Source organism: Borostomias antarcticus (genome assembly GCF_949987555.1).
Source record: "Borostomias antarcticus genome assembly, chromosome: 1".
NCBI classification, from domain to species: domain Eukaryota; kingdom Metazoa; phylum Chordata; class Actinopteri; order Stomiiformes; family Stomiidae; genus Borostomias; species Borostomias antarcticus.
In genome coordinates, this window is record NC_140234.1 from 38,759,267 (window position 1) to 38,777,741 (window position 18,475).

Sequence of the window (18,475 nt, forward strand, 5' to 3'; positions counted from 1 at the left end):
AGAGGTACTTTCATACACAAACACCAGGTTATTCTTCTGAAAACAATTGGCACATTTAATTCAAAGTGTTTCAGCAAAACAGACTTATACTTAATCTAAATAAATATAATATATCAGTTAAGGTAGAATATTCCAGCATTCTTTGTTATATGAGACATATTACCACAGGTGTCCAGCCAGTATGCCCACTCTAGTCTACAGGGGTATCAACAGTTGAGGATGGAGTTGGTTCTCAGAATACGCATGACCTTCCTTGAAGTGTAGCTGTACTCAAATTGCACATATCCATGGAAGAAATGCAAATATCCTGATAGAAAGAAAACAAAGAAAGACAAAGGTGTTAATATCGGCACCAACAGCATTATTCTTTTCATATTAAGGTTTGGGGATCTTGTCATACCCTGGTGATAGGCAACAGCATCCACCTCTTCTCCCATCCCTGGGAAGTCTGTCTCAATGGATCTGGGATAGCCACTGTCCATTTTGCCAGTGTTGTCATCATAGCTATGACACAACATTAATTTAGAGGGTGAATTCCTTTTTATTTTGCTTCTCATAATGCCTGTTATTAGCAAAATTTCCATATTACTTTTAAGTTGATGTGTGTGATATATCCTGCTCAATAGAATGACAATAAACCAGTCTAGACAAGTTTCCATACCTCCAGTAGTGCTCCTCTGTGAACAGCAGAGTCTTGCCAGTGTCTGGAATATACACAGCAGCATCAACTTCACGGACTGTCTTTGGAAGGCCCAGTTTGTGGATATACTTCGGGTAACCCTCCACCAGGTTGTAGCCATTCAGTGCCCACATTCTTATCCCTGTTCAATCAATAAATAATCATTTTTTTGTGAATAAATATTGCAATGTTTGTGTCTTAAAAAGAGAGTTAGGGAGAGGGAGAGAGAAGGAGAGATCGCTATGCTTTCATCCAAATGAGCTGTGGAGTACATCTACAGTACGTCTGTTACCCACCACTAAATATGAAGACCAGGTCTTTCTCTGGGTTCTCATAGGCAGCATCCACCTTGCTGGGGATGGAGGGCCAGGTGAACTTGATCAGGGTCTGCTCAGGCTCTGGCATCTGGGGATGGAGACGCCAGTAGAACCTGTCTTTGAAGATGATGGTCTCCCCCCGGAGCTCAGTCACAGCATCTAAGCTCAGCATGGGGTCACACTTGTCGGGGGCATCTGGTTTGGGCTTCACCTTCTTGGAGTTGGGGTTTGCACCTACAATATGAGTAAACCCTACACTGTTAAGCACCTTTCACAAGAGTATTACTTCCTGGAGTTGGGGAAGCACCTTTCATAGTAGTATTCCAAGTTCCAGTTTTGTGTGAAAAAAAGGAAGTTGGCTTCTATACAGATAGCAGCTAGGACATGTTTCATATATGGCATCACGTCAATAATAGGAAAAAATAAAAAATTCTTTAAATTGCCATTTTTCACCAACCATTTGAGACTGTTGCACATACAGTACAATACTCACCATACAGCGCTTGAATGCCTTCAATATCATCCTCAGCCAGAGGGTAACCCTTTTCATAAGAGTAAACAGGGTACATTAGAGCACCAGGGTCTGTAGAATGGGCCAAACCCAGGGCGTGGCCAAATTCATGGGCGGCAACCAGAAACAGGTTATATGCTGTAGAGGAAAGCAAGAAGTCAACACGTAATAGGTTCACACATTCTCCATTTTGTTCATGTCAGAATGTTGAAATGTTTGCTTACCGCTCGAGTCCTTCGACCAATGTTCGTCCTCATCGAAGTGTGTGTCCCCTCCAATATCCTCACCAGGTGGATAGGCGTGGGCTAAGAGTCCATTTGGTCCATCAAACGGGTTGAAGTCTCCATGCTCTGAAGAAGTAGGGTAAATAGGTGTTTGAAAATGTTCAGTGTGATAATTGAAAAGACATTTGCTTCTTAAATAAAATTATTATAGACAATCTGTTAGAATGACAGAATCTTGAGCGTTACAATGTGGACTATGTTCATATAGTCTACCTCTTGTCCCAAAGCCTATCATGATGTCAGCGTTGCCATCATGGATTTTCTTGAAGGTGAGAGGAGTGACATCTGCCCATATGTTGAGGGCGTTCCGGATGGCTCTGTCCACATCGGCCTTCTTTAGATCGGGAGTATAATTCACTATCCTAAAAGATCAAAGGAGAAATGTACAGGTCAGATTTAGTCAGATTGATGGTCATCCTGGAGAATGATGCTCATATTTATTGAGTCCCTGGTGGTGTGGTAGTTGTTTACATTGCTCATGCTGTACATTTCATATTGATGCACAGCAGAGTGAGTATCCTAGCAGGGGGCGCATCCCTTTCCAGAATGTTGTTCCCTCCAATTTGCTTAGATCTGTGTTTGTCACAGATCTAACAGGATTCGCTGTGAACAACCGGCTGGAAGCAAAGAGGAACTGTGCCCAGACATGCTGACTCACCTCAGATCTGTGAAGGGGAGTGATCTAGAGCGTGCATGAGGGAACAACATTCTGGAATGGGACACCCCCCCAACAGTGTGTCAGAGTCATCACCTGAAGGTTAAATTGTTACTCTGCCATTTGAGCTCTCTGGGGAAGTGGTTATATTCGGCCACATCTGGAACGCCACATCTTGCCAAGCTCATCAGCTCCAGAGTGTTGGCGTCCAGCTTGCCTGTCACCTTGAGCTTGAAAAAGGACTGCATCTCCTGGATCTTAGTACGCATGGCGTCCGAGATCTTGTGGGTCCTCTGAAGACCAGCTGGGAGGCCATAGAACCTACGAAGGTATCTCTGATGATGAAGAGAAAATAATTACATTACATATCATACATATCATGAAAACATTTATGATACTGATACTCTCAGTGTCCTCAAATTGAAGCGTTATTAACTATAAAGATAAATAAATAGGTTCAAACAGCAACACACAGCAAAAGTATTGGATCATCATGTTTTATTTTATATAATTGATTCAATAAACTATGGAAGATTATCTGATTTTCAGCCAGAAAATACAGTTTCATGAAAAACTATTTTATAATGTCAGAGACACTCTAGAACTTCACACACATTAATTAATAATAACTGTAAAATAAATGCAGTATGAGCAGAACAGATGAACAGAACATTCAGGCTTACCATACCTACAGTATGATCCACATTTAACTAGTTTTGTCTTACCTCAGCTTGTAACCTCTTGTCTGTCTCCTCTGTAGACAGAGGCATAGCAAATGAGTGAGCAGCCATCAGAAGAAGCAGCAAACCTGTCATTTCCATGTTGTTTTAGTGGTGTCCAACACAGTATGTGGGGTTGAAGAGCAGTGAGCAGTATTTATAGGGTCTTTAGTCTTTCTTTCTTTTTTTCTTCTTCTTCAAAGTGTCAGTGAATCATGTAAAAGCACCTAGCCACTTCCTCACTGAACAACATGCTTGTTAATCAAAAACACTGTTTGTGGTGATGACAACTGCTTTGAATGTACTTTAATGTGCAATATTCATGTTTACAGTAGGCCATATGGTCATGACCTCAGGGATTCTTTGGTATATTCACATACAGATTTTCAAACACTCTTCAATAAGGACTTTAGTGATGCAATAGTATCTAAAGGCACTTTAAAAGAAGCATTACATGGTATATTAGTCAATGAGGAAACAGACTGATGTCAGTTTGACAGTGAAAGAAGTGTACAAGCCGTTCAGAGATGAATACCATACACACTCTACAGACACACATATACGCTCTACAGACACATATATACACTCTACAGAAACATACTGTATATATACTCTCTACAGACACTTATATACACACTCAACAGACACACAGTATATACAATCTACAGATACACATTATGCACTCTACAGACACACATATACACTCTACAGACACACATATACACTCTACAGACACACATTATATACACTCTACAGACAAATACACTCTACAGACATATATACACTCTACAGACACATTTACACTCTACAGACATATATACACTCCACAGACACACATATACACTCTACAGACACACATATACACTCTACAGACATATGTACACTCTGCAGACACACATATACACTCTACAGACACACATATACACTCTACAGACACACATTATATACACTCTACAGACAAATACACTCTACAGACATATATACACTCTACAGACACATTTACACTCTACAGACATATATACACTCCACAGACACACATATACACTCTACAGACACACATATACACTCTACAGACATATGTACACTCTGCAGACACACATATACACTCTACAGACACACATATACACTCTACAGACATATGTACACTCCACAGACACACATATACACTCTACAGACATATGTACACTCTACAGACACACATATACACTCTACAGACACACACATACTGTACACTCTACAGACAAATACACTCTACAGACATATATACACTCTACAGACACATATACACTCTACAGACATATATACACTCCACAGACACACATATACACTCTACAGACACACATATACACTCTACAGACATATGTACACTCTACAGACACACATATACACTCTACAGACATATGTACACTCCACAGACACACATATACACTCTACAGACATATGTACACTCTACAGACACACATATACACTATACAGACACACATACTGTACACTCTACAGACACACATATACACTCTACAAACACACATATACACTCTACAGACACACATATACACTCTACAGACATATGTACACTCCACAGACACACATATACACTCTACAGACATATGTACACTCTACAGAAACACATATACACTATACAGACACACATACTGTACACTCTACAGACACACATATACACTCTACAAACACACATATACACTCTACAGACACACATATACAGTGTAGATTGTGTAGAGTCTGTAGAGTGTATATGTGTCTGTAGAGTGTAAATGTGTGTCTGTAGAGTGTATAGAGTGTATATGTGTGTCTGTAGAGTGTAAATGTGTCTGTAGAGTGTATAGAGTGTATATGTGTCTGTAGAGTGTAAATGTGTGTCTGTAGTGTATATTCTACACTCTACAGACACACATTTACACTCTCCAGACACACACATACTCTACAGACACATATACACTCTACAGACACACTCCAGACACACATATACACTCTCCAGACACATATACACTCTACAGACACACACATACACTCTACAGACACACAAATACACTCTACAGACACACATATACTCTACAAACACACATATACACTCTACAGACACACATATACACTCTACAGACACACATATATACTCTACTGACACATATACACTCTACAGACACACATATGCACTCTACAGACACATACAGTATATATACACTCTACAGACACACATATACACTCTACAGACACACATATACACTCTACAGACACACATATACACTCTACAGACACACACACACACTCTACAGACACACATATACACTCTACAGACACACACATACACTCTACAGACACACATATACACTATCCAGACACACATATACACTCTACAGACACATATATATCCTCTACAGACACTTTTATCCCCATGACAATGATGCACTCCCACATTATATTTTGAACCAGACAGGAGAAATGACTAATAGAAGCTGTCAGTCTAAGAAATAATGAAAAAGTGGATGTTGATTGACAAACTCATAGGTATGTTGTTTGTAATGTGTAATGTTGTACAAATGTATCTACAGGAATATACTCCTGAATAACAAATTGTTTTAGTCAAATGTCTTCATTTTTGTGATTCTATATTTTGTCATCTCAAATAGAATACAGGAAGTTAACTCAAAATCTTTGATTTGACATTTTAGTCAGAAACGTTTATCTGTAGCAAACATGTTCTTCATAAGTAGAGGACACTGTGTGACATGCACAAGCAATGGCAGGTCAAGACAAATCCTGTCCTTAATCAGTATACTGCTGTGCTGCTTGTGTGTGTGTGTGTGTGTGTGTGTGTGTGTGTGTGTGTGTGTGTGTGTGTGTGTGTGTGAGAGAGAGAGAGAGTGTGTGTGTGTGTGTGTGTGTGTGTGTGTGTGTGTGTGTGTGTTTATTTATTAGTAGCCCTATGTGTCAGTGTATGGGTGTGTGTTTGTGAGAGAGAAACAAAAAGGTAGATGTGTGTGCTTTATCACAATGAAATTCCCAAAGTCAGACAGACTCAAACAGAGCTGTTGCATGGCACCTCACAAATAATATGGTTTAGTTTAGTTGCACTTAAGAGAGGTATGCAGATAAAACCCCATCCTTAGCAGCACCTTTATCTTGAACAAGATCATGGATGCTGAAAGCTTCCCAATTATTCAACTATAGGTAACTCTTAAACATACAAAGATGGTCCAAGGTCTTCTGCTACATTTGGGGAAGAAAATGTTGTAACATCGTAGGCATGTAGGCATGTCATAACAACAAACTGTCTCACTCCACCGTGGGGGTAATGTTTAGATATTGCTCAACAAAGTGGTTCTGAGTCACAACAGGGGGATGCTGAATGGGAAAATGTTTAAGCTACTGCATTAAAATGGCCGCCATACAGACAAGCACGCACACACACACACACACACACACACACACACACACACACACACACACACACACACACACACACAAACAAACACTTCAATGCATTCTGAGAAGGTTCTGTTTAAAATGTCTCATATTGACACGTGCAATTTGGTTGTAACATGTACAGTAGACAAAACAAAATGCTTCACTTTAGCATGTAAACAGAATGGTAAGAATGTCTCGATATTAATTATTCTTGATCAAACCATGTTGTTTCACCCATGCTAAAATTATTAGGTTAGACAATGTCAGTCTATCTTGTTAATAAAACCCTGTGTAGGGTTAGATTAGGGATAGGATTAGAAAAGGTTCTCCCCCTACTGTATCTATCTCTCCATTGACTACTCAAAATTTCCTGGCTGGTCTTGCTAGATTGCACATTGAGTGCAAGTGTGTTAAATCAGGGAAAATGCCAGGGTCAATTTGGCAGGTTGTAATCCTAGGGTTGGCTATTTGGGGTGGGGTTGCCAACAGTGACATCTCTGATTGGTTTAGCTCGCTGTTGCAATGGAATGAGACGTCGCTGTGGTACTGTAGGTACTTGTGAGTGTATTTCTTCTGCGTTGAAAGTAATAGTTTACATGAGGACAGAATTCAGAATACTGTCAAAAATGCAGTATAGCAATAGTGGTGTCAATTCACCAACATATTAGATTTTACAGTTTTTGAGAAAAACAGAGTGATGGACTTCATAATTCCTGCCAGCTCGAAGCATACAGTATGAACATGTCTGCTCAGTCGGGCCTCCATTTTGGTGGTGGTTGCAAAGTGATAGCAAGTACAGACAGTTGCTGTAGCTCCACCATCAGGACTATTCACCCACAATGCCGGGTGAGGACTTTTGGCATAGGACTGCACCTACATTTGGTGAGTTGAGTTGCCCGGCCCCTAAAAAGCATCTAACTGCATGAGTTTTACATTAGTCTACAAACTGATGCCACAGATAGACACCAAGGGAGGGCAGCAGAGATCCAGTCCTGGGGTGGTACAGTAGGCACAGATCTCAGAGTGAGTCCCTAGTTGGGCTGGAAATTCACTGGTTGTCAAGAGCAAAGCTATTTCTTTTCTCTTTTTTGCTGCTTAGTGGATAGTCATACAAGCCACTTTTAGAACACATAACTTTGTTTGTATGGTGGTTGGCTTTCTGAACAACATTGTAATTCAATGTAATTCCTATGCGATTGTCTAATTAAGTAGGCTAATTGATTTATTTTCATACTACCAATGAAATGGTGACATTTTGTGGATGTGGTGAGATCAAATGTGGTGTTGTTGTTTTGACAGCAAATGGTTGAACTGAAGCTGCCCTGGATCAGAGTTGTGCAACACTAGCCTGTAGGGACAGGCATGCCCTCTCTGGCTCACATAGTTGTGAAATCCCTATGTGGAACAAAACATTCTGATTCATAAGATAATCTCTGTTTTGGTACGTAATTGTAAAATAAGACAATATACAATGTAGTTATGTCATGGTGTTGTGCAAATTGTTGTTATTATGACTATCCAATTGGTTGATTATTTTGGCACTACAAGTTGTCTTCAATCATGCATTGTCCCCATGCCCTTTTTGTCACTACTGTTCTGGCTGAATCATCCCTAGATTAGTCTCAGTAAGGTCAGCATATCTGTCAACTTCTTCAACATTCTCACTGTTCATCATGAAATTAGTAAATCTCTCATTTTGCTGTATGAGCAAAGCCACTGGAGACCTAATCAGCTGTTCTTTCTAAATTTCACTTCAACTTCCTAAGGTTGTAATCTTGCTTAGCATGCCATTATGAGTAAGAATTGCTTGGGGTTTGTTGCCTATATTACAAGCTGCCTCTTTTGTGGAGTGGGAGACTGCTATTTAAACCAACAAAAATACTTTTAAGGATAGGAATTGTTCCAGTTTCTCCACATTATTTTGATAGTCTTTTCTCTCATCCCCACATTGGGCTAAAGTACAATTTGAACTGACTAGTACAAAGTGCCTGTTCAAAATACACTTGCCATTACATGGCTGCATTCCCCCCTCCAGCATGATGCCCATTGTGGTTTTTCTGCGCCTTGCAATGCTTGCCAGTTCTGCGTGTGCCTGCCTTTAATACTCATTTCTTCTAAAGGCCATTGCTATGCATTATTACATTACTACTATAATAGTGGGCACTTTGAATAATTAATGAGCATTTATGACCCTATCAATTTGATATGTAAATGAGGTCCGGTTGATTTATGACATGCACCTGGCATGTGTCCGGGGGCTGTCTGGCCGAGGGGTCAATTTTGACATTTTGTGCCCTGTGTGAGGATTTATGACTTGCAGGTGTTTGCTCTCCGGGCGCTGTCTGACCCCCCCTCATCGAGTGGTCAGTCTTGACATTTTGTGCCCTGTGTAGGGATTTATGACATCTGTCCTAGCTAGAACCCCCCCACAACTCTGAATGTTGCTGGCTCCCCCCTCACACCCCAGAGGGGAGGATGTGTGTGTGTGTGTGTGTGTGTCAATGTATCTGAGAGGTAGACAATTCATCCTGTCCCACGTCTGATTTCCTGAACCCCCAGTATGCCCCCCTCCTCAACCTTTCATCTTGTCCTGAGTTCCAGGACCCCAGTATGCCCCCCTCCTCCTCCTCAACCTTTCATCCTCAATTCCAGTATCCCCCCCAGTTTTTGATCCCATTTGATCCTGGCTAGCTTCCTCCTATCCAGAGGTAGAATGTGTGACGGCCTGTTTGCGGTTCTGTTGGCGTTGTCCTGTGGTGCCTGTGCTGTTGTCTCCCCATACAGGGCTACCTTGCAAGCAGACCGTCAGTCCTGAACCTGTGTCCCTGGCCGGCCGGTAGCTGGGCTGATGGGCTACACCTGGTGGAGCTGGCTTATATACAGGCATCCCCCATTGTTTCGGGGAGACCTATTCTCCACGCTGACTTTTTGTTCTGTTGTGGCAATTAGTGTTTGTGGCAGTTTTTGTTCTACATCTTACAACACCTCGCATTCATATCATCCATGCATCCACTCACTTACACCACTGATTACTGATGGACACAATTAACTGATCTAGTCAAAAAGGATTTACCAAGATTCGCTCAAACAGGTTAAGTCTGGTTTATTGAGAAAACATACGAGCGCAAGGACTTCCGGACAAACACATGAGTAGTATCCCAAAAAAGTGCCGCCTCTTGGTCAGCGCGGCCTTTATTCTCAAGCAAAACACAGGTATGGCGCTTTGAGGATGTGATTGGCTAACCCATTGTACGTCATATGAAATGGCAGCCGTGGTCGAGAATACAGACACGCGACATGAGAAAAGGTGGTAATTTCTTGGAGACAAAGGGACAAAGGATGGTTATTCTGGAGTAGACAGATTTCTAGGTGTGTGGACCTCCTGGAGCTCATCCTGTCATGAATTAGGTTAACACAGCTATGTGAACGGTTGAGGGAGGTGGTGAATTACAAAAGGAGAGAGAGGACAAAGGTCTAAGGTGTTTGGAATAGCAAAAGGCAGGGGACTGGATCAATAGATTTTAAGAACAAAAGCTGAGATCTGAAAGGTCTTGAGGCCAGTTGTAAATTCTATGACAATCTCCCCCGTTTGTGCCTGACCAGGCACATAAAAATATATACATCAAATATAAAATAAGCATAACCAAAAATCAATTCCAAACACAAATTGTAAAACTCAGCTATGCTATACATGTGGAAAGGAAATAATCTCTCCACTAGGTGGAGGAGAATAAAAAGCCACATGCAAATCACGCACCAAAACTCCCTTGTTTCAGAAATTTGACAGGAAACAAGGTAAAAAAGATGACATGATTACTACTCTAAAAGGGGACAACCATTCACCAAAAACCTTGATTTAAAGTTTGACAGAAACAAGGTAAAAAGATGACATGGTTACCAGTGTAAAAGGGCAAAAAACCTCTTGGTCAATTTAGAGGAAAAACCCAAAGAAATACGCTTCAAACTCATTTATCAGCTCATGTTTCAACCATTGTAACTCTTCTAAACAAATATGATGTTTCTTCAAGATAATTTAAAAGTTCATTCACTCCTGTTGTGAACGATTGAATGTCATTTCCTCTTCTGGATTGCAGCTTCCATGTTTGCGTCTCTGAATGTCCAATGTAGGTTCCAGTGTGTGCGTGTGTGTTTTTTGATGCAGTCATTGCTGTTGAGCTTGTTCACGTTGTCATAACAACGACCACAAGAAGGAGGTGACCGGCAAGGTCACTCTCCGATCGCTCATCAGAGGAGGACAGTGTGGAGGTGACCGGCAAGGTCACTCTCCGATTGCTCATCAGAGGAGAGGACAGTGTGGCGGTGACCGGCAAGGTCACTCTCCGATTGCTCATCAGAGGAGAGGACAGTGTGGCGGCCCACTGCTTTGCTCTTGAGATCTCTGGTTCGGCTGCATGGACCGTCCTCTCAGCTACTTTTGACAGCTATTCCGCACAGGCCTGAATGACATGGTCCTGATAGTTCCATCTTTACGGGTAGGTTCACCCCGCTACTTCTACTTCTCTTCCATGTCTTCTGGCCTCTTCTTCTCAGGCTGCTCGTCTGCTCCCTGGTCTGGGACGCAACGGCTCTCATGGACCCACAAAGTTCTCTCAGCTACTCTGGCAGCCGTCTGCGTGGTGAGTTGAATCTGGTACGGCCCCAGGTCGCGGATCAGGGGCCAATCCCCAGGCTTGGTGTGATGCAGGAACCCCTCTTTGGTCAGGAATCCCCTCTTTGGTCAGGAACGGTTATCAGCAGTCTGTTGAAGATACTCAGAAACATCGTTAAGTGCAAGTCACATTCTATTATCTCCTCTTCCTGGCAGGAGATGATCCTGCTTTGGGGAAAATGGTGTTAGTCATAGTCAGGAAAATTTAAACAGGGTGCGTTGGTCAGTCTGTTTAAGTGTCATTAGAGCCAGTCGGCTCGTCAGTCCATGTAATTGGTCAGTGGGGACCTAGCTTTTGTCCATTTACCAAATTGGACAGTAGCAGGGATCTAGGCTCTGCAGTAGCCTACAGTGACATCAGGGGCAGTGTAAGAATTACTTTAACATGCCCAGTCCCCAGTCGTGATCAAGGTAATTTGCTCTTAGAATTTCTGTGGCCACCTCGTCTCAACAAAACAACGCCCCTAAGGGTAAAAAAAAAAAAAAAATCCCTGAAGTCAGGGTAAAACAGAGATGGGGGGAAAAAATGCATTACTCAAATAAAATAACACTAAAATGAACGCTTCATTTACAATTAACAAAATATAAATTATCTAAAACTTCCCTCTTCTGCATTTGAGGACAGAGTATTGGGCACGCTTCAGACAAAATGGTCTCTTGGGTTTGACAATCTTCCCTATGTCATACTTATCTGTCGCTCACGCTGACTCTGGTGACATGGCGTTGGGGTTGCATCCCACGAACCACAGGTGTCGCCCATCTGTAGGGAAGCAGGCCGGTAACCTCCATCTCCACCTCTGGTCCCGTGCCCGTCTCCTGGTTCGGCATTCACCCGTCACTCCCGGAATGACAGTTGTCTGTAAAAACACTCAGAAAAACACTCAGACCCGATGAATGTGCCTCAAACTATAAACATGAGATATTTAACATAAAAATTCAAAAATATATAATTGGGTTGTTAGGAGATGCTGTATTCAGATTAAGACACTGGCAAACATTATCTATCTTCCCACAATCATGTACAAACCTTACGTCCTCAGCTACATCTGTCTTGTCCTGTTTATTTACCTTAAAAAAATGGGTCTATATTGGCTAGTTAAAATCTACCTTGTGGGTTGTTCAAGGGAACCCCAGCAGGTGGCGCTGGACCCCAAATCTGAGGCTCTTCCCTTTCATTCAGCTTGCGGTAACTGTGACAGTCTCTAATCCAGTGACCAGTTTTACCACAATGAAAACATGCATCATAATTTCTGTATTCCAGCTGTCTCAACTGAGCATCTTGTAATCTGGCTGCACATAGCTTCATTTCTTTCAACTCCCTCTTTTCAATGTGAACACGAAGACGCTCCGCATAGCGGAAATGGTCAACAACTTCTTCGAGAGAAGTCGACTCCCAGGTGTGGCACGTCAACCTAACTTGGTCGGACAAAGAGGAGAGAGAGTTATTCATTAAAGGACAATGCTCGTTTTTGACAACCTGGACCTTATTTACGAGATATTATAAGACGTTTGACTCACCGAGATCACTTTGGTGTAGTTCGGAGGCATGTAGAAGAAATGTAAAATCCAGCACGAGCCAGTATATCCATGTAATGGCGGTGGTGGGGGCACCGAGAATGCAGTTTCTAAAAATCTTTTCTGCCGCGAAACGGTTGTTTTCATCAATCTGTCTTTATGAATCGCTAGTTGTGCTTACATAGAGCGTAGGCCTGTTGTGGTTGTTCACATGCCTCTGTAATATGATCTTTGGTTAACCTTAAACGAGACAGTGCCAGTTTCCAGTGCAATGTTGTTGTTTTTTTAACTCATAGGCTTAGCCTAGCCTAATGTGTGATCTTCATGGATCACGAGGGTAGCCTACCTACACCGAAACCAATTCAATTGGGTGATAAGTGATACGCCGATAGGCCTATAAAAACATACATGTTCAAATAAAATGCCACATCAGATGCAACAAAGTAAACATAACTTAGGAGAGTTGGCTGAAATAAAAGGTTGCTCCCTGTCCTTTGACATTCGCTACCAGCAAACAGACAGCTAGGCCTATTTGCATGTCAATGTAAACCAGTGGGGGTTGGGGAGGGCTACAAGGTATGGCTTGGTTAGCCTACAGCCCTACCAAGAAATGTTACTCACAGTAGTTCTGCTTCATTCTCACAGCAATTTTCTGTAGGTAGACTTTAGCGGCTTTACAAACCCTTCTCTAGAGAGAAGCCGTCTGATCCCAGCATGGTATGAGGTGGAGAAGGACAATCTGGTCTCTGAGCTAAGGCAGGTTAGCAAGGTAGCTGGACAGCCGTCAGTCAGGACCACTACCTTACTGTAACTGTGCACTACGTCTGGGAAGATCAGATGAAAGAGAAGGTCCTCAAGACGAGAGCCGTGTACGAGGCACAGGCAGGGCATGCTGTGGCTGAGGAGATAGATGAGATCATGGAGGACTTCAGCATCCAAGAGAAGGTTGTGGCAGCCACAGTTGACAACGCCTCCAACATGGATGTTGCTATAAAGAAGCTCCACCTTGTCAAATTTGGGTGTTTCGCCCATACACTCAACATGGCAGCTCAGAAGATCTACAAAATCCTACAAGTGTCCAACTGGGCAGCCAGGGTCCGTGCCACAGTGGTGTGGATGAAGAGGTCCCACATGGCCAAAGTGGTCTTGAAGGAGAAGCAGCAACTGCTCAGTAAGATCACATCTCATTACATTCTTTTGATTATAAATACTGTACATGATTGAAAAATTAATGATATTAAAGTGTAATGGTAATTTAATATTGTTTTTTGAATCATGCTTTTTAATATTTTGTCATTAAAGATAACAGCAACATACAATATGTGACCGCCGCTGGTAATTTGGTCCTCAACTAGGCATTTTCATTTTTCAGTTTTTTACAGATTATGAAAGTGCAGATTGTAAGCTTTCAAATGAGGTCTCATACATTGAAATCTGAACATATTTGAAGAAGATATGCTTATTTGAATGCTAGTACTGCCAAATCAACTTAGCTGAGAAATCTCCCTCCAAAGTTCTCCAACATTTTCACACCTCTGACTGCCAGGTAATGGGCGTGAACAATAGCCTGGTAACCCCTCCCCCAGCCACTCCCCCACTGGACGATCTGTCATTATCTGTCAGAGTGGCTGTCAACTTGGGGTATTACCTGAGAGTGGCTGTCAACTTGGGGTATTACCTGAGAGTGGCTGCCAAGTGAGGTGCTCTCTCACTGATGACCCCACACTCTTTGAGTCAGTATTAATCTTGTGTTGTGAATGCAGTTAAGAACAATATAAGATGAAGTTCAAATTTAACGTTCTTTATTGTCACATACATGATATAAAGTACAAGCATAAGTAGTTAAGTGTACAAAAAAAGGCAACAGTCTAAGTGTTAAAGTGTACAGTCAGTTGTCTGTTTTATAGACAAGGTGCATAGTGTTCATTGTGATCAAGTGTACAACAAAGTAATAACAGTCCCCAGCTCAATACTCAAAGTAATAACAACAGTACTCAGCTCAGTATTCAATATTCTAACAATGCAGTCTGTGCAAGTGTGGGCAAGTCTGTGCAAGAGAACAAGCAACGCTTCAGTATACAAACAGGAAAATAGGAAAGGCTGTGGCCTTTCTCCTGCAGTGCTGTCCGTCCTGATGATCTGCAGTGAATCTACAAGCGGACAGTCTTGTTCTGAGCTGCTGTGGAGTTTGGCGGGGGACATGTGATGTCTCGTCCCTCATCAGAACAGAACTCTCTGATCTTGTTAAAGAGATACGTCTGTCTGGCCATGTCCAGTCCGGGTGGGGCTTGCACAAGAAGACCTTCTCTGGGGGGCTGGACATCAGGCTTGCGCAGCAGCTGAAACTCGACTGCCGGTGCATCACGGTGTTCTCTGGCCACAACCATGCCAGGTCTCTCAGCATCAAAACTGCAATAGAATAGAAGGAAGAAATTACATTAAACTATTGCCCACAGTACTGGCACTCCATATAGATAAAATAGTACCAGAATGTGTTGATTAAATAGACTAGCTGGCTAGTTTAGGAACAAAGGGCTAGCTCAGCTAACTAGCATGTTAGCTAACGTTAGCTAGCTAGCCTTTGTTAGTTAGTGCTGGTTTGTTATGCTAGCTAGACTTAGTCACTTGTTTAGAAAGGAGCTTCTGCTAAACGACTAACGTTAATGTAATGTAAACAGCACAGATAGTATAAAGATCAGCTTACCCCAAAGCAAAGCAGAATGCTTGGCGGTGGTGTGAATCTGGTACGTCGTTCGACGCAACTCTGCGCTTGGTAGCAACATGCTTTGCTGATACAGTCATCTCTGTATCACATGTCATCAAGAATAATACTCCGTGTACGAACGAGTCCTGCTCTGCTGGAGTTTTAGCTGCTCTTAAAACTCTTTCCATGTCCTGGATGCCATCCCCGTCTTCTCTTTAGCAAAAGCTGTAGCATCCATGGTAAACTTGGAGCTGAATGTAAACAAAGACGGCATGCTGTTCTTATGGGCAGGGTGGGGGGCGGAGAACCCGGAAGCAATAGCCAATGAAACCAAATCATGCTAATCGATCTGCCCGCCCCCAAACCCGACTCGAAATCAGCTAAAAACGAGCTTAGTTTGCAGACTAATTAAACGTATTTCGTGAACCTAAAACTGTTGTCTGTTATAGTAAGTAGGTTCTTCACAACTTCAACTTTGGTAATACGCAAAAAAACAAAAAACGAAAAAAAAAGTTTTTTTTAGCTATTTTGCCCTCTAGCGCATTTCGGGGTTTGCCGAGTTGCGGACCAAATCACCAGCCGCTGTCACATATGTTATTCACTCAAATAGTTAGGCTATATGAAAATTAATGCTAGTAAATGGATAGATTTTGGGTGACTAATTTTGTTTGTGTGTGATTTGTTTGTGTTTTCCTGTCAGGTCTGCCCATCCACATGCTCATCTTGGATGTCAGTACGAGGTGGAATTCTCTCTTTCTCACGATTGAGAGATTCTTTGAGCAGGTCCCTGCCATCCAAGCTGCTCTTATGGACCCACAGCTCAGGAGGAAGGTGGAGAAGGACACAGTCAACAGCATGGACACAGGGGACTTCAGGAAGGCAGAGGAGTTTGTGGAGCTGATGCGTGTGCTGCATACATCCACACTCTGTGTCTCCAGTGAAAGAAACCCAACCTGTGGCCAGATCATTCCAATCCTCCAAAAGTTGCAGGCCCATTACACTGTGCGCCAGGGGGACTCTGCCTTTGTGATCGCCATCAAGCAGGCCATTTGGGGTGATCTCTCCAAACGCTACCAGGACAATATTATACCAGAATAGTCGTGAGATATAGGGCAACACAGGGATATCATTGTTTTTTCAATTCAAATAGAGGCATGAGCATGGCTGACACAATCCGGGGACTTTTCGATCGCACCTCGTGTATGTATGTATGTGTATATATATATATATAAAAATGTAATAGCATAGAAAAGTTAGTTAAAATAGCCAAATACATCTATAATCAAAGCCTAAAATACAATTATGTAAAATATTTTTTTTAGTCAATTGTTGTTGTAAATGAAAATCAACTTGTTTTAGTTAAGATTTCAAAGAACACGCTGAGTGGTCGGTCAAGCTGGTTTTAAACAAAGGCAATAGTTTTATTCTGTTACGATTCTGCAGAGTCGGACTCAGCACAGGAAGTGATATCCAGGCAGAGTGAGTTCACATGAGGACGAGGTCGATAGGTTATACAGTGAAAAAGGAAGTGACATAGTTTCAGGATGAAGGACAGGGAAGTGATGTCACACAGGGAAGAATTTGTAGTTCTAACAGACTGATCTATGAGAACGAACTACAAAGTTTAGAACAACAGTCAAGGGGGAAAACAGAACACTTTGTAAAGACTTGAAATTCATTCACATTGTTTTTCGCTTTACTTTCCCCAAATGTAATACTGGGATGTAATAATACTGAATAATGACTACACACCACATAAACCTTCATGGAATGTCTGGAAATAAAAAGACCAAGGAAACGGGTTCTCTTTCTCCAAACGTATCATTTACTAGAATTTTTCACTGGAATGAACAAACAAACAATGGACTCCATAAATTAATAAAATCAATAAATAATCCATCTCATGAAGTGTATCAAGCTATGAACAAGATATCTGATAGCAAAGCCGGTGGTCTTGAACGCATCTCAGCAGAACCAACTACGATGGAAACTGGCGTGGATAACGTGGCTGGTGTGCTTCTCTTTTCTGAAAAATACAAAACAGAGAAACAACATTAATGATAAATTAGATTTATAAAGCGCCTTTCAATACACCCAAGGACGCTTTACAAGAACAGAGAAGAACAATGAGACAAAACAACAGGCAGGACTAACAACACAGGGTAGGTAGGTAAACTGGCCAACTATGGGCCAAAGGCCTGGGCCTGGGCACGCACACACACACACACACGTGTGCATACTCTAGTAGAGCACTGGCAAAACAGACATTCACTGGCAAATTAAACATTCATTGTTGGATAGAAAGATGAATATTTTGCAGGACGTAAATCATTAGGCCTACTTTAGATTTGGTTTTGACTGAAACAAGAAGTCGGCGCACTTTGGAGAAGCATAGCCACGCCTAGGCCGGATTCATAGTCGACGCAAACTACATAAGTGCAAGCTTCGCAAGGCCACGCAAGATGTAGTGCGCACCAATGATGTTTCCATGACGACGGCTGTAAACAGGAGTAGACCGGCTTGAGATGTAAACAAGACGTAAACATGGAGATGTTACAACGCCTGTTGCTCATAGCATTAGTGCTTATTTATGTCTCTTGTCCTCTTATTTCGGTTATTAAAGTTATAATATTTCAGTTATTCAGTCCCTCATCACCTTTGCGCTAGCTCGATAGCTAGCTCGCACTCCACTGGACAGTCAAGTAAACAAACAGTGCGCCCCACAATGCACAGCGCATCTGACTACGGGGTCTTTTTGAGGTCAAACATCCGTCCGAGAACGGGCAGTTTTACACAACAACTGGAGCGCCCTAGAAATCGGTTGTGATCGCTCCGAAAACACCTCTTCAGGAGGGTCTCGGAGCGGCTGTTTTAGTGCGCACTTGTCTGCGATTGTTGTCTTCACACAGGCCCATACAGAGTGCTCTCGGGCCCAAAGCTCGTTTGGTGTGCACAAAACTATATGTGTGAAACCACCCTAAGTTACTCCCTTTATGCAC

General features: G+C 42.2%; 1 protein-coding gene across 1 annotated transcript; it reads right to left on the bottom strand.

Moving 5' to 3' along the window:
* Positions 1 to 206: 206 nt before the first annotated feature.
* Positions 207 to 3,267, bottom strand: mmp13b (matrix metallopeptidase 13b; the record flags this gene model as incomplete). Its single annotated transcript, XM_084438887.1, has 9 exons — positions 207 to 307; positions 401 to 504; positions 662 to 821; positions 976 to 1,230; positions 1,490 to 1,645; positions 1,732 to 1,857; positions 2,005 to 2,153; positions 2,543 to 2,781; positions 3,172 to 3,267. The coding sequence occupies 9 exons, from the start codon at positions 3,265 to 3,267 to the stop codon at positions 207 to 209; spliced, it is 1,386 nt and encodes a 461-aa protein (XP_084295013.1).
* Between the last annotated feature and the right edge of the window lie 15,208 nt (positions 3,268 to 18,475).